The 20,740-nt window shown below is 40.9% G+C and overlaps 1 protein-coding gene across 5 annotated transcripts in view; it reads left to right on the top strand.

Annotated features, from left to right (window-relative positions):
* Positions 1-20,740, top strand: part of LOC110987208 (uncharacterized) — a 42,365-nt gene extending 21,625 nt beyond the window's left edge. For 3 of the 5 annotated variants that reach the window (XM_022249735.2, XM_087144069.1, XM_022249736.2), the window contains exons 10-19: positions 2,052-2,199; positions 3,079-3,171; positions 3,751-3,915; positions 4,952-5,114; positions 6,413-6,669; positions 7,647-7,796; positions 10,035-10,113; positions 17,304-17,409; positions 17,740-17,868; positions 18,363-20,740. In XM_022249735.2, coding sequence (XP_022105427.2) covers positions 2,052-2,199; positions 3,079-3,171; positions 3,751-3,915; positions 4,952-5,114; positions 6,413-6,669; positions 7,647-7,796; positions 10,035-10,113; positions 17,304-17,409; positions 17,740-17,830 — 1,252 coding nt within the window. In that variant the 3' untranslated portion in view covers positions 17,831-17,868; positions 18,363-20,740. Of the gene's footprint in view, positions 1-2,051; positions 2,200-3,078; positions 3,172-3,750; positions 3,916-4,951; positions 5,115-6,412; positions 6,670-7,646; positions 7,797-10,034; positions 10,115-11,806; positions 13,856-17,302; positions 17,410-17,739; positions 17,869-18,362 lie in introns of those variants that run through there. The other 2 variants (XR_015427355.1, XM_022249737.2) reach the window with 2 other exon arrangements.

Below are 20,740 nucleotides of genomic sequence, written 5' to 3'. Positions count from 1 at the left end.
CAAGAGAGCGCCATTTGTGTTCACAAATGTTGGAGGCTCTCTTGCTGTGTTTCTATTTTTTCTTAAAAAACATTGACTCAGCCACATGGCTAGGGTTAATCATTGCTTAGACCACTTGCCCTCTCTTGAAGTTTGCTGGTGGAGACATCCCTTAATTATATTTTTGAACGTGATGATGTCCCAACATTTTTGAAAAGAAATCAGAATTGGTAAAGATTCAATAATTCAGCTTTAAAAAAAAAGTTTTTTTACCTTTTTGTATGGACTGTGTCAAAGCTTTGGAACCAATCTCAAGTTGTCCAGTATCTTGTCAAGTCACTTTTTTAAAGTGAACCGTGACAGTGGCATCGTTTGTCATTGTCCCGTTCCTTTATGATATGATTTGTCACTTGATTAGGACCACACATTTATGATTGCTGTTTTGATCATTTAATCATTCACTTTTCAAAATATGGTCAAAATATGGTCTGACTAGTTGTACTGTTAAAGAAACGCATTCCCAGCCGACTGGACCGATGAGCAGCCAGTTCCCGCGGGTTACGTACTGTCAGCTTTGGAGTCTGTGGGCATTTTCAAGGGGGGGGTGGCTTCATTGAAGATATTGACATAATATTGCACACTGAAGTTGTCATGCTGGGCCCAGCAGCTTATTCAAAGCTCTCTGGGATTACCTCCTGAGTGGCAAAGTCATGGAACATTAGAATGGCCAGCTGTGTTATTGGACCTGTTCTTAAGTAATAAAACAAAATTATATAGGGAACCACTGCAGTGTTGTGATCAGTGACCCCTAGATAATGAACTCTGTTCTTAAGTACATAGAGCTGAAAAGGACCAGAGAGTATTTATACTATGAACTATCCCTCCCACTGAGTGGCATGTGGTTTGAGCTGCACCCATTATTGGGAATTAAGGTACTCCTAATTGGTTTGTTTTTTAAACCTCTTGCTTGGGCTTGGCTTCCATAGTGGCGCAGCCCCAGAGAAACCGCCAGAGTTGTGATCAGTGACCCTTAGATAATGAACTCTTTGTAAATCCTCCCACAAACCTGGCCGAAACCACTGTGAACTGCAGGTTACCTTGAGGTTGTGTAGAAATGTACTCCCCCACCTACCTATTGTTGGTCTAGAGACAGTCATGGAGATAATTTTTAACAGGTAATAAAGCTGACAACTGGTTTTGACTCCTTAACTGGACTCTTAAACTCGTGCGTGACAGTCATCATCACGTACGCATGCATGATACAAGCAATATGACTCCGCATTTCATAGGGTTGAAATTTCTCTTCACCTCAGCTCAGCTACAGCGTCACTTTGCGCACTGCGCACAAATGTCAATATTAGGAGATTTTTGTTCAGTCCCAGGGCAGATGCCATTGATTACACAAGAGAGATGTTTCACAAACCCTGAGGTAAAACTGATATACAAAAGCAGTGGAAAGTGTAAACTTGAATTTGCAATTGATATTTACCTTTCCACCCAAACAAGATATCTGTGAATAGGATAATAAAAAATAGGATGGGTTTGCTTTAAATAAATATGTCTAGGAGTGACCAAGGGGCCGTGATGATGATAATAGGCCTTACTTTTAATAATGGTGGGACTTGCCATTGGCTTGGTCCATGCATAATCGTTACCAGACCCCTAGCCAGTTTTAAACACACTAGTTTAAAACCAATTTGTCACATTTGTATTAAATCAAATAGAACTTAGGTAACTCTTGATGGTGTCACAGTACAGGTTGACTCTTAACCATCCTTATAGTAGAACTAGGGTTTCTCTTGAAGATTGTTCATTTGCTTGTGGTGCCCCCAGGTTTTGGAATAACTTGTTATTTCATGTAGGAAATGCAAAATCCATTGATGAATTTAAAACTATTCAAAACTGATCTTTTCATGGAAGCTTTTGCCAACGCTGTACACTGAGTCTCAACAAGTAATGGCTTTTGTGATGCATGATTGAGTATACGCGTGCAGTAATTGGGCAGTATAATGTCATTTTTAGTACTTATGATTTCTGTTATGACCCTGTCTTGCGCAATGTCTGGTTTGTAGATTGCGAACCCTCTGTGAGGAGATTCCTATGCCTTGGGATTGGCCCGTGGCTGTCAACTACCACGAAGCTAAGGCCTACTGCAGATGGAAGGGGCAAGAATTTCGTCTGATGACAGAAGCCGAGCATTGTGCCATCCGAGACAAGGAGGTAATGCTGGCGGGCCTGCCTCATCTTAAGTCTTTAAAAGCTCCTGCTGGGTAATTCATTCGTTGGGGCTTGCATTTTAATGTGTGGGTTAATTGAAGCCATTGTGTTTGACCATAGGTTTGACGATGCTACTTTTAGTCAATTTGTTGCACGTGCCAGGATGTTATCCAGTTTCTGTGAAAAACAGAACAGGTCCTAGGTGTTAAGTGCGAGAAAAACAATTTTTATCCTGTTGTTGATGCTGTAGTGTCATTGACCCCGACTAAGATTAGTCACGGTACAAGCTTGCAAACGTTGAATGTATAATGCACTCAAACCCACCACGCCTTAAGGCTGGTTCGTACTTCACACAAAAGTGAACAAAAAATGCAAATTTATGAGGTCAGATCAAATATGTGCACTGTGAATTCACCAAAGTTTAACGCATGTCAAGTCGAGCCAAATTTCACTTCAAATCTTTTGTGACGTCAAATTTGCTTTGTTAAGACTTCAACATTTGCCTGTAGAAGTGTGAACAGAAGTGTGCACAGTATAAGGATATCAAACTTGTGGTATGATGCAAGATTGCTTGTCCTACACCCAGTTTATCTTGGAACTCGGCACATGTACAAGAAAATGCAAAGGTCACCCTTAAGTGACCAAATTCACTTCCTTCCAGGTCACATTTATCCTTTTTTGACCTAGTGACACTGTACCATGGAGGCATCCCCGTGTTCCCTCCCCCCCCGGGTTATTACATGGTACCTTTGACTTCACCTTTTTTGGAGGAAAAGATGCTGTGTCCCATGTCAAAGTACATAAAGTCAAGAGTCAGTTTCCATGGGATGGCCTTCTCAGTCTATGCATGTTATGAGTTTGGAACACTTTATACTCCGTCAGGTACGAATCAGCAACGACACATCTGCAGACATCTTGTACCACAGCGATTTGCAGGAGAGACACAATGCAAACCTGGCCTACACCACGCACACGGTGAGTCACGTGCCCCGTTTCCTCCAAATTATTGGAGGTGGGAGAACGTCCGTTTGATTTGCTACGTTGGTAGGAAAACGATACTGCGTCCAAGATTTGATAAAACCTGCTCCTGCCCTGAATGGCATTGCATGTGATCTCTGATCATGCCTCCTCGGGATAGACTGTCCAGATTGCATTTTTTGTCATGTCATTAAGGTTACGATTTGTTTTTGCCTTTTTGGATTTGTAATCATGCTGTTGATGCCACATGTAAAAAGAATGGGAGAAGAATTTGTCCCCAGTACATGTATTTGTTCGCCAGTGCCATCGATATACATTTATATTTTGCTGATATATTATATTAATTAGCTTCTATACAATGATGCCTCGCAGTCATTTTGGCACAGTTTTACAGAAGTCTGATGTCCCTTTTTCTAAGACAGGATCAAAAAAGTAATCTCAATGGATGTACATATATGTACATGCAAGTTGATTTGCAATATGTTTTTGCAAAATAAATGATCCGGCCTATACTGAATTTGGTACGTGATACCCACCAGAGCCTATATCATCTACTTTCACTGTATTCACTGGCAGCCGGTTAACTTGTACCCACCTACCAAGAGGGGATTCTATGATGTGTTTGGCAACATGTGGGAGTGGATGGAGGATCACTTCAATGGATTACCTGGTAGTCTGACGCATCACCTATACGATGATTTCAGCACCCCAACCTTTGACGGACGGCACAATGTGATTTTGGTAAGACAGACAGTAAATTGTGACTGTTATCAAGAAGACATGAATTTATCCCCAAAACATCACTTGTTCAGTTTTTTTCTTTGGGGGGGGCCAAATCAACCAGGTGATCTCTCTCTGGACGGAGTGTGTTTTATCGTGCAAAGCGAAAAAAATGAGTCAATTTATGAAAACGGTGAAAAGTGTTGACATTTACTAGTATAAACTGACCTGAACTCCTTTTCACTTCTGCACACAGATCTGTTTCGCCGTGCTGTTGTATTTTTCTCGTTGTTTTTCCTCTTAAGGAATGGGGTTATATATTTCGAAGCACTTAGTTTTATTTAGAAAATGATATATGTAGCAGTCTGGGAATTCCCCAGTTATATCTTTGAACCTTGTGCATGTCTTCAAGGCACGATTGGAGCAGGGCCTTATTATGTGCACACTTGCAAAGTACTTGCTAGGTGTCATGCCTGTTGGCTGGAAGTGGCCTACATATTTTTTGGCTGGACTGAAGTTTGGCAGGCGTCCAAGGTTTTTTCGGGGGATTGCAGCAAGACAACTGTGTGGATGGATGCAACAGTGACTCCACTGGGAGTCACCTAGCTTGCAGTACCTTGCACATATTGAACAAGCAGTTTTCATTGGCGACGGCGAAATATGGGGAATCCAGCCCAATTTTAGTACCCAAGTCTTGTGCCTGCCGAGCTTTCTGTTTTTGCCTGGCCTCCAATTCCCCTTCAGCGGTGAATGGACTGCCACCCCCGAGCGATCGGTCGGGAGCCAGACCGCTATATATACATACTCCATTTTTTTAAAACTTGGCATCGTTTTATGTGTTAGCATATAGGTAAACTCAGTTGATTTCTTAATTTTATTAATTTTAATCTCTTCAGGGTGTTTTTGCCCTGCCCAACATGTGTTTCACAGTGCATAAATGCTTGACACTGAAGCATTCTCATGGACTTTCTTGACCGCACCCAGTTTTCATATCTTAACATTCTTGACCCCTGCCTCTTGTTGGACATGTGTCAGCAATTTTGTTTTCTCTGTGAAGGGTGGCTGTAACATGTCTACTGGTGACGAGTCATCATGTTTTGCCAGATATGCTTTCCGCCGACACTTCTACCAGCATGCAAGCTTCCGTCTTGTGCGGTCTCTGGACACCAGCGCCACTTTGCCGGTCGCCTTAATCTGTAGACCAAGCAACATCACTGAAGGTATTGCGTGTATAACACTGATGGTGGATGGGGATATCTTGGTGCAGACTTAATCTCTCTGTATAGCACCATTGCCTGAGCTTCTGTTCATAAATTTACAGATGCCATGTCAAGCAATTGCATTAAGAAAAAGATTTGATAGCAGACTTGCTTAGAAAAGTACAATATATGTGGCAACTAAAGTACTATACCGTTTCAAGCAAACAGGAATTCCTCACCAGCCACATGCAAGCACATTGCATGCATTCATGTAAGTTAATTGTCCTGTGCTCTCCTGATACACAACTAAGAAATCTTTAATGCTGAGGTTCATCAGGGTAGAGAAATTGTGTGGGAAGTCGATACGTGTATAGATGAAATGAAGTCATTAAATGAGTATATTGACATGGTTGAGTACTGATTATTTTCTGGAAGTAGAAAAAGATTACAACGCTACCTGCAGATTCAGTATCTTGATTAGGTGAGATTGTGTAACCTGACACTTGCTATAGACGTTTATCATGATGGTGCCATGTTTGTCTTGCTTCCCGTAGCCCATTTGGCAGTAGTAATATAACTCCACATACTGATAAAAGGGAACAGACTATTTTTCCTTCCAGCCTCAGTTTGATTGCATTGCATTGAATGGTTGGAAAGCAAGATGGCTGCCCTGTGACAGAGGTCAATTTGTACTAGTTTTGAACCAGTACTCCAAAAAAGACTGGACCATGCAGCCTCATTCTGAGAAAAAGTACTGCCGTAGTTTTCAGACCATAAGTAGCGGCTTATATGTTGATTCTCACGCTGAAAAATGTCTCTGCGGCTTATACACCAGGTGGCTTATATTATGAAAATTACGGTCATGCCCTGTAGCAGAAGAACTGTCCCCATAGCAAAGAAATTATGACTTGTGGTTTGGTATGTAGCATAAACGTCAAACCTATTGAACAAAGTTATTTACTTCAGTTATGGAAAGGAAAAAGGAACTAATGCGGGCAAGGTACCCTTTTTAAATGGCAGTTCAGCATACGTTAGTGCTACACTTCTGTCCATGGTTGACATATAGGAATGCACAGAAACACTGAGATACTCTCCTCAGTCTCAGAAAAATGGAATGGTCCTGAATCACTTAGGTAGGGTTGTTCCTCTGTACCACTCGAAGCAGCCAACACATGTTTGTTTAGTTCCCTCAATCTGATTTCAAGAACTGGTTTGTCACTCTCTGATAACTTTGCAAGCAGTCAACAGGAACAAATATTGTTAAATCTGAACGTTACTCGCAAAGGCCAGGTAGTTAAGGTTCTTTCTCTCTTTTGTAGGTGTGTGCCTGCCTGTTGGGACCAAAACCAATTCTCCCCTGCCCTCCACCAATATTCAGCTGAGCCACGAATCGGACCATCACCTCAGGGCTCAGCTCCTGACAGAGTACGGAGCCGTGAAGGGCAACCTGGCCAGCCAGCTGGCTGAGGTCTGCCGTGGGGCCCTCCAGGCCCGAGGCACCCCCTGCGGCACAGCACTGGACTTGATTTGTGGTTGCGGCAAGCTCAGCTTTGAATTGTGCCGATTCATGAAGGAGGTACAGGGTTTGTGAGAACTCTGGCATCGGGGGGGGGGATGAGGGGGACATGCTGCCATTTTTATAAACCCTATACCCGCCTTACTCCTCCGCAATCCTCTGGGTGGTGTTAGAAGATTTTGGAGGATTGAGGAAGAATGCCAAGAAAGTATTGCGATTTGAAAATAATGCATTACGTCAAGGTTGTGGGTTAGACCTTGTGTTGTTTATGCTCAGCCATGCATAAAACATATGTTAAATTAATGCCTACATTGTAAGTTAAATCTTCCATACTGCTACAGAATACCATTCACATTGCCTCAACGTAGTAGTAGGAAGTTGGAGGATTTTGAAGGATTGAGGCAGTGGGCACCCGTCAGTTGACGGTATTCAAGAAATATTGGAGGCTTTTTGGAGGATATAGGCAGTATGCAATTTATTTGTTTAATATTCAGAGGATTTGAAGGATTCAGGATGGTGCCTTGCAAAAAGGAATGGCGGTTAGAGTAAAGGAATTGAAAGTGCCAAGACTTAGGAATTTACACTTTCTCCTTCTGCGGGTTGTTGAAGGGATAAGGAAAAATTTCCATGGGCTTAAAAAAACTCCATCCCCTCTCTTAAGAACTCTCAAAACCTGTCATTCCCTCTGGACAATAAATGCTTTATATCTATGGAAGTAAAACATTGGTACTTGGATGCCCATGGGTCCTGAAAAAAACATTCCATCTTTCACAGGAGAAGAAACTATAAACCTAGTGAAAAATGGAAACAAGTTGGTTTTACAAAATGCTTCTAAACAACTATTGAGTGTCATGTGTTGGTTGGTTTTTAATAACAATTTTATAGTACTTGTTAAAGAATGTTGTAGGCCTTTGTGGGAAGGAGCATAGTGGAACATGTTGTTGACTCACTGTCCAAGGGTAAGCATAAAGTGACCTCATTAGAATATAATTAACTGGCATTCTAACGCCTTTCTTATATTTCCACTGCCCTCATAGGTTCTGGCTGTTGACTACTGCAAGTCTTTCCTGACGGCAGCAGAGAACATCCAAGAAAAGGGCCATTATGCATCCCTGATGCCTGATGGGAAGACTCTTGACGTTCATTTGCCAGAAGGGGTGAACTCATCCCGGGTCTTCTTCAAACAGGTTGGTTCACAGTGACCAGAGGTGGAGTGAGAAAGTGTTCCTAGCGGGGGAAGGGGGGGTTTCTTGCACAACAGACAAGTTGAAGTTCCACAAAGTCAGCCAGTTTTGGACACAAAATGGCTGCACTTCAGGGCAGCGAATGCCTTATAATCTCGAGTGTTGCTACTAGTTCTGCAAGAATCAGCAGACCTGATTCTTAGCAAGGCTCATAGTTTGGTTTCACAGGCATGAGGCTACATGCATTCAGTGTACCAAACCCTTGTGTCATCAGAAAGAATTCATGAAAGCTCTTTATGTGCTCTTGCTGGCACATGTCACAATAGTGCATTATTAACCACTTCCTGCCAGGGACTCTGGGATCGGAGACGTATGGTTTATATGGGTGGCCGGGGTCTCCGAACTCGGACAAAGGAAACAGGGCCCTGTGACAAAAGACCGTACTCCGAACAAAAGACCAGGCTGATTGGCATTACTGACATTTTTCGCTCTCAAAAGTGGTGATAATCCAGCCTTGTTTTGAAACCATATACCAGGGTTTGGGGCATTGCGAGTGAGCCGATTACCACCGGGGACAAAAGCACTCCACCACCGCAGTGATGAGTCACACAGCACTGCTGCATGCTAATCTGGCCCCTATTGAAAAGAGGTCAGCAGTGCACTAAGCCAGGTTCGTGACCAAAAGACAGTTATACAACATCGCACAATCTGGGCTCTGTTTACAAGGCTGCTGGCCTGGCTGAAATACTCGGGCGTCAATGAAGGTCACCTGTCAACTTTAGAGTAGTGCCTAAAGATTACTTGGTGCGGCTATAAACGGCTGTTAAATGAAATGATGAATTTTTTGAAGGATTTTGAAAACGGAAAAAATGATAGTCATGCCAGCCCAGGATCATCAACATTGAAAAATGCCCCGGCATGAAGTGGTCAATTGACGTGCATGCAATTTATCTCTTAGCCTATAATTGATGACTGGTGTCCACTACCCGTACTCATGTAATACCTTGATGAGTTCATGTCTCTCATTGAATTTTGTGTTTTGGTTTTGTAGTACCAGACACTTGTTCATAATTCTCATGTGACCTGTCACCACAAAATGAGCTGAAAGTTGGAATTTTCAAACTTGAGATATTTTTTGAATTCGGCAGAAAGAGAGCTTTCCAGTGGTATGAAAACGTACATTGAGCACTAAAACACACCTTGGAACACTGTAAAAGTACAGGATGACAATGTGACATTGTTTTGGCAGCTTTGCGTCTTTGTTTCCGACATTTTTTAACATTTCTGACCAGGCAAAAATAATGCCATCATCGAAATTGCTGAGAAAATGACATTTTTAAATATCTAATCCTGCAAAAACTTTGGAATTAAATAGACAAGGTTACTCTTTCCGAATATCACAAAATCCCAAAATTGACCTCCACTTCTATATTTGACTTGGGACCCTCAAAACAGGAAAGAGCGAAATGCCACTTTATGCGACTTGTGTATGCTATATCTATCAGGATCCGTCTTTAACCACTTGCTGCCGGGGGACCCGTTTTCGAGCACATAGGCTTTATACACGAAGCCAGGAGCCTGAAACCAGGACGAAAGAGCTGGGCCTTGTAACAAAAGACCGTGCTCGGCACAAAAGACTGAGCTGCTGGGCATTACCAACATTTTTTCACTCTCAATAGTGGAGATAATCCAGCCTTGTTTTGAAACAGTATACCACGATTTTGGGCATTTAGTACGAGCGGATTACCACCGGGGACAAAAGCACTCCACCGCAGCAATGAGCCACACAGCACCGCTGCACGCTAATATGACCGCTATTGAAAAGAGGTCAGCAGTGCACTGTGCCATGTTCGTGAACAAAAGAAAGTTACGTAACACCACACAATCTGGGCTTTTTTTACAAGCCTGCTGGCCTGGCTGAAATACTCGGGCGTCAATACATTTTGTCTGTTAGGCTACAGTGGCCACCAGACAGTAATTCATGTAGCTGTAAACGTCCATTAATTGAAATGATAAATTTTTGAAGATTTTTGAAAACTGAAAATCTTGAAATTCACCTGTATGTGTGCACTGCATTTTTCAAACCACCCGGCAGCATGTGGTTAATTCAGATATTTTATCTGCTCCAGAGGTCAACCTGTATACTGTGTTTATACTTCTTGTTGCATACTTGGTCACTGTCCATTCCAGTGATTTTTCTCGGACTAATTTCTCGGAGATTTTGTCTTCTGTTTGATTCAGTTCACCTGGATTCCCAACGAAATACTCAACTTTGACCTGGTTGTCTTTGAGGGTATTGACCGAGTCTTGAACAAGAAAGGTCTGTGTGACACCGGTATTGTCTCATGTGGCCCTGCAGTTTTGTAATTTTGTTTGTCAGTGACCCACCTAACCAGTCCTGAGTGAAACCAAACATCATATGTTTTTTTTTTCAAACACAAAAATTCTTACAACTTAGTGAGATGCATATATCCCAAAATTCCATCTTGCCATTTTGCATTAGGATTATTTATCCATTCAGTCTGGTATGTGGGTGACTAAAATACCACTTTCATGGCAGCTGAAAGTTGTTGACATGTCTTTGTTTTGATTGGTTGTTACAAAGTAAGATGCATGTTCCTGGCTTGTACATGGTTGTCTGCAAAAATTGTCACTTATTTCTTTTATTGGAATAGGGAATGAACTTCTTTTTCTGACATCTGTTTTTCTCACCCAGTCGGTTCATTAATGTCACACTAGAGTTGCATGTGTAGTCATTTATCTTTCTGAATAAATGCACTTTTTTTAAAAAACCATTGAGACTTTGAGGTCGCAGTGTTCTTTACCATAGGAGAGGTTTGAAATAATTATGAAACAATTATTCCAAAGACAAAACCAAGCTCAGTAAATTCTGTTTCCAGAAAATGTCTGTTTTGCATTTGGTGTTTGATTATCTGTTCGATTTTTGTCCTGTCAGAATTAAACCATAAAAATTGGCAATTTCTTTTTTTACTTTGCAATTAAGGAGAACTGTCTTTATATTTGTGTGTGCTGATGTGTAGAAGTTTTTGTTTGTTTCAGTGAATTTGCTGCCATGAAAGTGGTCCAATCTGAATTACTTGTGACAACACTTGAATCACTTTTCAGTGAAACTCAGAGGAAAGCTTGGTTAACTATTTGTGGATCCACAATAGTTTTCTCTGCATCCCTTTTTTTGGATTTTGGGTGACGGAAAAGAAAGGAGGCTTTGATAATTCAAACATTGTGACATGTAAATAGATGCATAGTGTGGAGCAGGTCTTATAAGTACCGTTCAGTGAAAATCTTTGGGTGATTTTTACTTAAACATGCTGAGTCATAAAGATGTAAAAAAAAAGAAACTCTTATGAAAAAATACCATTCTTGTTGTAATCCCAGAAGTTAAACTCTGAGTTTACTGATGAGAGTTGTTCATGTGTGCATGCATATGAGCATAGAGGCCAGTTCTGCCTGGGTTATCACTGTTGTGGTGTCCCACATTGGTTAGGATGAGAAGCTGTTTGCTTGGTGTGCTAGGTGCTAACCGGGCGACTCTTTTCCGGCCACTACCAGACTCTGTCATAGGTTGTGTGGAGCAACTCAATGTATGTGTGTATTTTATACTATGGTATTTTACATGTATCAGTTTTTTTTTTCTTTTTGATTGGTCAAATTTGATACTGGCGACTTCACCTCTCCTTCCTCCAAAAGCCTGTAAAAAAGTCATTTTCCCCAAATAATTCTGCATTGGATTATTATGCAAAGAAACCTGAAAATTATAACTTCTGAACAAGTATTTTGCTCTAAACAAAGTTGTTTAAATCCTCTCGGTTTGTCTCATGGTCACTATTTGTGGCCATTGGCTGGTAATTGTTCGCCGAGTACAAATTTAACCTGTCAGACATCAAGTACCCATTGAATTCGTCAGTGTGTTGCCATAACTAACCCATGGTGTTAGGTTTGCTTGTTGCTCAACAATTCTGTTTTTTCCCCCTTCTTTACTTCTCCAAACACAGGGGTAAGACAGGTTATATCCTGCCATAAAACTTCCCTCATCCCTGCAAGTCTAAACCTTAGTTACTTAAATTAAACAGGGACTACCACTTAAACAAAGGCTAAACTGTCAACTGCTCGCGTACCTCAGTGTCAGGGATGGTGATTGGCCAGATGTTGCTCATGCATATTTAGTTTCCTAGTCATCCTCCTCCTCAGGGGAGTGACTAAGTGTTCAAACTCAGTCCCTTTTAAAAAAATGACCCAAAATAAAACAAAGGGAAGAGTTTGCTTGTGCGAATCCTTGGCGTACGCTTCTTGAAAGAAAGCAGCTCAAAATTTCCAGAAATAAGGTGCGCAGTGTTGAATACCAAAGTACCAATTCCACCATACCTCATATTATTTTGAATCATTCAAAGCACACAGTTTTGATGTCGGGGACTGGGGGCACTGGTGCCCTTGTGCAAGTTCTCATGTAGACAATCCATGGTAACCATCCCCTGCACTGACACCGGGCATTAAATTCTTCTGGAGAAGTTGGTTGGACTACCAGCTGAACATCCCTGCAAGTCTAAAGTCAGTCTAAATGTAACTCTAAACCTAAAAATTTTTTGGAGAGAGACGAACAAAACTGTAAACATCCCCTGGAATCTGGCAAGAGGAAAAAGATCAAGTATAAACTGTACAGTCAGTTTTCTACGTTCTGTTTTTGTCCCCAACTTTTGCAAGTTTTCCGTCGAGGCCTTTAATCCCCTTATCCATGTGTAAACAATCCCTTTATCTTCCTTGGTTTGTCTAGTATCACCTCCCTGTATTGTCTGGTAAGAATTTAGCTGCAGATCCTCAAGTTTTCCGCTCCTCTTTTGGCCCTCCATGCTACCACAACTATCCGTGCACGTCGACCATGATCAAGTTCAATTCAATAATGCGGTCTCCGTCATCAAACTTCTTTGACTGTGTACAAATCAAATGGGGCTTAAGCATGCTTAGACATCAACCGAGGCAAGTTGAAGCACACTTAATTTTTGACACGTCAGCCACTCTTAAGTGTAAAGATCATGAGAATGCTCATGCTCAGATGTTAAATGGTTCAAGTGCAATACATCTGTTTGTTTTGAGCAATGTACGTGCTGTATCCCACTTCTTTGGCTCAAATTCTTTCTGCCGTACACCTCCCTCACCCCAACTCGGACCCCAACTCAAATCCCAGCCCAGACTCCACCCAAGACCCAAACCCCAGTAGCATCCCCTTTCTCTTGAGACTTAATGAAACAACCATTTGCCACCCTCCCCCTCCAAAATGTCCAAATCTCAACTTTTCAACCAAAAAATGACTCGCAGCATTGCCAGATGAGAGGGGTTTTTACAGCCACAACGGGCACCACAGCACTGAAAATACAACCACCAAGTCAAAAGGAAGGCATCTCCATAGTGGTGCTCCTTGTGGATTTTTTTCCCTGTATGTTCAATCAGTTAATGCCATCCCACTTAACTCTGAGTAGGAAAGTCATAATTGATCGGAGACTTGTCTGTCTCAAAGGAAATATATTGTGATTGTCATAAGAAAAATGTATCAGCCATCAGCATGGCTGTTGTCTGTTTTATCTTGTGACTAACTTTGCATTTTAATGAGTTGTTTATTCTTGATTTTAGAAAAAAGTGCAGTATTCAATGTACATGTAAAAACCAGAATTGATCAAACAAATGCCTTACATCATAGTTTTCTTAAAAGTATGAATAATCGATACCAATCATGTTCCCTGAATTGGCTCTGGCATTAACTGGTTGTGCATGTAGGTTTGATCTAAAGAAATGCTAAACTTAATTTAATACTTAAAAATAATAATAAAAAAAAAAATCGGTGTCCTCTCCGGTAAGAAGGTAAGCGTCATTTTATGTCCTATTCCCTAGAAATGCATTTGTTTTTTTCCTTCTCCCGACTTGAATTTTGCCTCGTCTTCCCCTCCCCCCCAAAAGGAGATGATTTTCATGTTTATTATAATCATGACTGTGTCTCATTTTACTCACCATGTGCATCAATTTAATAAATTGTCATGACTTCTGCTTTTGAATCTTATTCTCTCTGTCAATAAACAACCTTCCGTGTTTGCAGGTGTTTTAAGAGAATGATCTTTTTTTCATTGAGGGATGCTCGCTTTTGCTTTTTTTGAAAGTTTTGCATGGATCTTTCTTCAGCTTTGATGGCAGATGTATTCATATTGCCCAATCATTGCAGTTACCTTTTTAGAGGAGAAAGTAGCAGGTATTATTTTCTCATCTGGTGTAAAAGTAATTGGTGAAGAGGTCACTGTTCTACCTGTTAAAAAAACGTGCTGTATCAAATGGAAGAAACTGTTTTCAGAGTAATTAATTGGGCTGTTTATCCAAGCATATTCAAATTTACCGAAATCTCTTGAGTAAACCCTTGACCTTTTGGCCCTTTTGACCACCAATTATCTTGATTTAAGATGATGAGAAGCTAAACTTGCTTGTTGAAATCGGTTTGCTTGCATAACTGAATTTCAACAAGCTTAGAACCTGCATGTAGGCTACTGACCACAGGTCCTGTCACTGATTATTTGTAAATGCTTACATAGGTGACTGGATGGAGAACAAGCATCATCAAACCAAACTTACTTCATTTGGCATGCATGTGTTTTCAGTTGCTGTGTGTTACCCTGCACTCACATCTCAAGGGCCATTCAGTTGTAAGAGTTTAGGGAGCTACTTGACAAACTTCTTGTATGTCTGCACCCACCTTTTGAGCGAGACATATTGGCAAGGTTGTTGACGAACTTGACGTACATTCTTCCAATTTCGGCCGTGTTCAATTTTATTCAACCTCGATTCATTCCATGAATGCAGTAACTTTCAGAGCGTTCAAGTGGATCAAGTTGCAAGTCCAGGTGTGGGAACAGCATGAAGCTTGGGAAGGGGAGGAGTTTGATTTTCCACCATTTTTACAACAGATTTCTTGAGCTTTCTGGGATTAGATAATACCTTTTGATTGCAAGCATTCTGTGGCTTGGCTAACAAAACAAAACATAACAACCCTCCACTCGCCTCCTGAGGACAGCCAGAGCACACTGGTCGAAATGTTGAGTACACACTCAACTGTTCTTATCAGAACCATACCTCTTTTAAAAGAGATCTATCCACATGGTGTTACCGCAAGGCCTCTCTTTAATACAAAACAAAGATTGAAGAAGCCAGGATTTGATACCTTGAAGTAAATTTCATTTAATCATGCAACAGTTTAGTTGCTAATTATATATACATATGTTACGCATATTCATCACTGCAAATGTCATATTCTGTTTTAGGGTAGGGTTTTTGTTGGCGTTACAAGGTTCTGGATATTAGTCGTGGACTGTGTCCCTTCCACCCCCCTACTTCAGTAACCTGGCCACACCACTGCCATGTTGATAAAATTGTGTTATGTGCAAACACTGCATGTGCCCTGCTTTGCTAGCTTCCATTGAAATGTTCCATTCTGCATGATGATGTTGGCATGTACATGTAGTTAACAATGAGTTGGTTCATATAGAATGATTAAAATGATTGTCATAATTGTCTGTGGCTTGATACATGTATGCCATCATTGCGTTTTTTAAAAATTGGTAGTTGATTTGTTTTCTTTTTGCTTTGTTCTTTTTTGATTTTTGTTTGAAAGCTTGGGTACTCTTGATGACCGGTTTATGTCGAGAAGACAAAATTCAGCATGTAGGATTTAGTGCAAGACGAAAGTCACAAATACAGATTGCTTTAGGAGCGTAATCTCTCACAGCGCTCTGCCTTTTCAAATTTCTTTTGATCGGTTCTTTCACCCTTCCCAAAAGAATCTTCCTGTAGTTAGTTCTGTGTAATATTAGCAGGAGGATGTGGGCTAACTAGATGGTCAAAAAGTGAAACTGTTTCAGGACAAGAGACCAGTCTTATTCTTTATCAAGGTATCATTTTGTCTACTTTTTAACAAACAAAATTCTGGCATTTTAACAGATTTTGTTCTCCTGGTGAAAGGATAATTGAGTTAATGGGAGGATCAAATATTTTTCCGAGACTAGTTTGTGGATTTCAGTGAGGGCATAGTGTTGGCCAAAGTTTCTGCTTGTTTGGTTTTTTGTTTCAGTTCAGTCCACAGAAATACTTGGTATTTGCATTTTACTTTGCTCTCAGTGAGGAGAACGAATGCTTTATGTTTTTTGAGGGAGATTATTCACTGCAGAGGGTTACTTCTCTCTGTGATACATTTTTTTCAACAGTTTCTTTTTTTGTTTCTAGAACCATTCTAGTGGCATTGGGTTCCCTCATCATCCACTTGTAATTTTTGGGCCATCTCTGATCCCATTCACAGCACACTGTTTCCAAAAGCATTTGAACTCATCATAGGTCAAAGGTGGCCAGTCATTCGCCCTCCATCAGTTCATCTGCGCTATCCAATCCGCTTCTCATCACAGGGTTGGGAAGAGTGCCCCCTGTTGGTTTCCGACAGGCCTGCGGAGACATAGCAGCTTGGGATCTTGGATCTTGTTTGTTCTGTTTACAGGCAAAAGGAGGACAGTGTGAAGAAGGGAACTCATTTTGCGGTTGTTTCTTGCAAAAAAAAGAGGATTTGATTGAATTGTTAAGATGGATGCAGTACTCTCTGATGGATTAGTCACTTTTAGGAGGAATGAAAGGTTTTCAAACAAAGAATATGCGTAAAAGGGAGAGAAAAATCACGGACATTTTGAAAGAGACACATTGCACTTGTGGAGTGAAATTTTTCCCTTTGCAGCATTGTTCCCCTGCGAGGCTAGACAAGAATAAGGCTTGCTCATCAGACTTACTGCAGGTCACCTTAACGGTGGCACAGCACAGCTTTGACGGCACCATCAGAGTTTAATAGCTTTGCCTTGAAAAAAATCCACAATCTGGTGCTAATCAGTGTTGTCTTTTGGCTTAAAAAAAAAAAATTCTTGTGTAATCATATGATGTTTTAATTCTTTCAAATTACAGGGAAAATAGACCTAAAACAAAATGACGTCACACTCCGTTTACATGTGTGCTTTTTGTTGGAAGCTAGATGGATCAAATCCCACCTGCCTGCCATAGGAAAGCACACACGTTAACAAAAATGTGACGTCATCATGTTACAGGTCCATTGGGTGCATGAGATCACTAGGAATTTCTAGTCAGGCAAAATAAGCTCCAGTCATGTTTGTTTTCCTCCCGTATTCATTCTTCCCCAAAGCCAGGCATGATGGACACTTAGTCTGGTGCCAGAATGAAGAGAACCCCAGGACTAAGATGTACACAGTGCGCATTGGGTTCAAGACAAAGATGGCTGGCACATGGGATGATCAAAAAGCCTGTGTCACCGCCAATTTTTGCATTTTGCTTTTGTCTCTTATACGGCAGTGTATAGCTTTGCAAAGAAATCCATTCTTTTCTGTTCTTTTTTATCCTCTTTTGTTAGACCTGGGTCTCTTGATTCCTTTGGGGTATCTAATCATTTTATGGTATGATTTTTGCTTGTAGCCTGGCTGTTGAGACTGTGGGAGATCATTGTTCCCAGTGGAGTTGTTGTAATTGTCTCTACTCAAGGATACGGTGCCGATGAACTGAAGCCAGACATAGAGACACGGTAAGTGGGAGACAAAATGCTATTATAAATTTATTTTGTAAAATATTAACCCTCCTATTATTCAAATGGTTACTGACAAAGAATTTTCTACCCTCAGTGCAGGCATCTCAAATTTTGCTTGATTGGCAGAACTGCTAAGACATTTAGCAAAAGAAATAACATTTGGTGCATAGACGTCGGCATGTTAATGTTCCCATAATGTGCTGAAAACCCAAAATTTGCTCTTCACGATAGCTTTTTGGAAGAGCTCAGTGTGTTTGTCAGTCATTGTAACTCTGTGTTCCCTCAAAGTATTGAGCATCGTTCATGTTTGGATTTTCCTTGGCCCAGCTTGGAGTTGACCAAAACCCGGAAGCTGTCCTATGCGAAGCCCACAGGAGGAACAGGCTTGGCCACAGTCACCATCTGGCACAGAAAGTAAACCAGTGAGCATCAAGAAGCGCCAGGAGAGAACATGAAGTGAGTGGAATAAGTAGGCACATAGGACCACCTTGGAGAGGTTTTTATGAGGATGGCAGCCAGCAATTGGTTTTGCTTGGGACAGCAAATACAGAATTGTCAATAAATTACCAGTGGACTTTTTCCTTTGGAGCCATGGGGACGGGGAAGAATCAAGAATTGTTCAGTTTCAGTGGTTGGTGGGAAAACTTCAAATAAGTCTTGATGGGGTCACGAAGGGACTGAAACCCAATATGCATTTTGGCCTGGTGGGGTTCAAACCTGGCTCACCAGATGTGGAACGTGAGGAAAGTACCACCTGATATCCGAATGTTTGTAAAGATTGATGCTGGGTTACCCCCCATGTATGTTCAGCTGGGGCTTGGTTCAGTCCATAGAATGCAGAGTCAGCACAGCTTTTTTATGCAGTTTCAATACACCTTGATATAGGGCTTCAGGAATGGTATGGAACATCAACCGTGAAATTGTTGAATTTTGTTTTGTTTCCTACTCAGATCACTGTCTGGATGCTGTCATGCCGTGCTTAAATCAAACAACAAGGACCTGTGCTTGAATAAAGGAAACCTCCCCACATTATGGCCATATGCAAATTTTCAAGATCAGCCTCGTCCCCAGTGGTTACTGGTCTTTTAGCTTGGCTTCCGGTAGTAAGCCCTGGGAAACTAAACTTTCTTCCTTTATCCTGATTTGATGTAGCAACAGTGAAAAAAATATTTATCCCATGTTGGCAGTGAATTAGTACGTTCGCTTTTCCTTTTAAACAATCTTCCTTTTCCATTTTGAATATACCCGTAAATGTGCTATAATTTAATCGTCAAATGGTGTAGCGTCGTGTTTGTCGTAAAAAGAGTAAATCATTGAAGTAGGTGTTTGATTTGGGTATGTGGCGGTGTTCACCCTTTGGTTTATGGTAGAACAGTAGTGAATCATGTTTCTTTAATTTTTGTTTTACTATAATAGCACGTTTAGCATGGGAGCCACATGAGATATAGTGTCTGTCTGCAATGGTTATTTTGAAAACCTTTTCATCCATTTTGGAAGATGACAACTCTATTCTGATCTTCACAGGAGATTTGCGAACTCAGAACTACAGAATGTAGAACCTTATTCCCTGAGATTTAGTTTTGACGGCGGTGACGGTAGCTGATGTATTTACAGTAGAAGCAGCCTGCAATACAGCAAATATTTCAAAATGTACGATCAATGTAATTAAGATATTGAAATATTTGACATATTTTTTGATATGAAAGATGACATTATGAACCAGTTGTATATCTTTTCCCAGTGTGAACGAATGGATTACTCGCCAGCTGACATTTGCAATCTCTTGTTACAGTTTTTGCTCTTAGAGGCACGTGTGTTAATGTGGTTACATGTGTCTGGATAACGTGAGCATATCAAAGGAGTATAAGTTGTAGACTCGCACCTTTCCCCTTGACTTTCCAACATTTTACGTCAGGGAATTTACTGGACTTCCTGCAAGTTACTGGTTCATATTTGAGACATGGACTTTGCCGATTTTAAAAATTTACTTTCTAGTTGCATGCTGATTTTGAAAGTTTACTTTCTAGATTGAAAACAGTGTCTACAATCGCTAGTGGTACGTTACCAGCCGTTTGTGTTTTACTGTTCAGATTTTATTGTGCAATTGCCTCTTTTAAAGCAGCCATTCCAGGAAAATGACCAAATTATACACAAAGAGAATTGTCGAACATTGCGGGGGGTTGATCAACTTGTGAATAGTAAATTGTGGCCACAACGCGAGCTTTTTGTTAATTTAATATGAGACGTTCATATCAACAGCCTACTCTCTGAACTTGGCTATCATATATACTTCTATACTTGCAGATTGCTGTGAAAATAATGTGTTGCCTTTAATGCAGTCCAGAGAGAAATAGCATAATGAGCGAAGTTAATTCCGCTGCCTCCAGCCAATGCAATACTCCAAAGTATCGAACCTTATTTCTCATTTAGAGGAGGGGTGTAACTTTGTAGAGATGGCAAGACAAGAAGTCCGGTCTCCAATGACACAGAGTGAACAATGACAGTGGAATGACTTCATTTGAATAGCTCGTGACTTCGGGCTGTGACTTGTGATAGGGTTGTGGTAGACCGAAACTTCCCCTCTTGTGATGTCGCATGCGTGACGACATTTTTTTTGGGGGGGGGCAAAACGTGCCTGCGTGGACGAAGCATAGACGCAGTGACCGTTGAGTTGAGGACACCGTTTTTAACCCGTCAAAGTGTTTCAGTGTAGCCGTTCTGCCAAAATCGGTTTACTTCTGCACGACGAAGATCGCCATTATTTGTGAACCCTTAGTTTATATTGAAACGAAATATCACACTAGTCTCTGACACTGTTTTATTAAACACTACACTTTCGTTTGTAGTATACTGGTGTCAATTTTATGTTCGAGATTGGGTACCAAAAATTAAAGAATGACTGGCTGATTAAGATGTTCTTTGACAGCTGATAGAAGATAGTGGTGCATTGTATACATACACTACGGCCATTTATTGAAGCTTTGCCGCTTCAGTAAATTCTTAGCCAATACGGCGATTCACAATAGTGCGTCACCAAGAGTTTGCAACACGTTGGCCAATGATAACGCGCCAAATTTATTGACCCTTTCCAAACGCGCATTGGGTAGACAAATTTCGCGCATTGTGATTGACCAACGCGTTGCAAACGCTTGGTGGCGCACTATTGTGAAACAGCCGTATTACACTTCGTTGTGGTTATATTTTTTGTTGTATTTTCATATAACAGTATAGGCTATTTGTGTTTATTCTTTGTAGGCTCACATGATATGCGAAAAGAAAATAATAATAAATTTTTAAAAAAAATTCCGTAATAATACAGTCACGTTCA

The sequence above is a fragment of the Acanthaster planci genome, linkage group LG12, assembly GCF_054643075.1.
Source record: "Acanthaster planci isolate LZ-2023a linkage group LG12, COTS_SCS, whole genome shotgun sequence".
Lineage (NCBI taxonomy): Eukaryota > Metazoa > Echinodermata > Asteroidea > Valvatida > Acanthasteridae > Acanthaster > Acanthaster planci.
The sequence above is the reverse complement of the archived record's forward strand: the minus strand, read 5'-3'. Positions and strand labels throughout refer to the sequence as shown.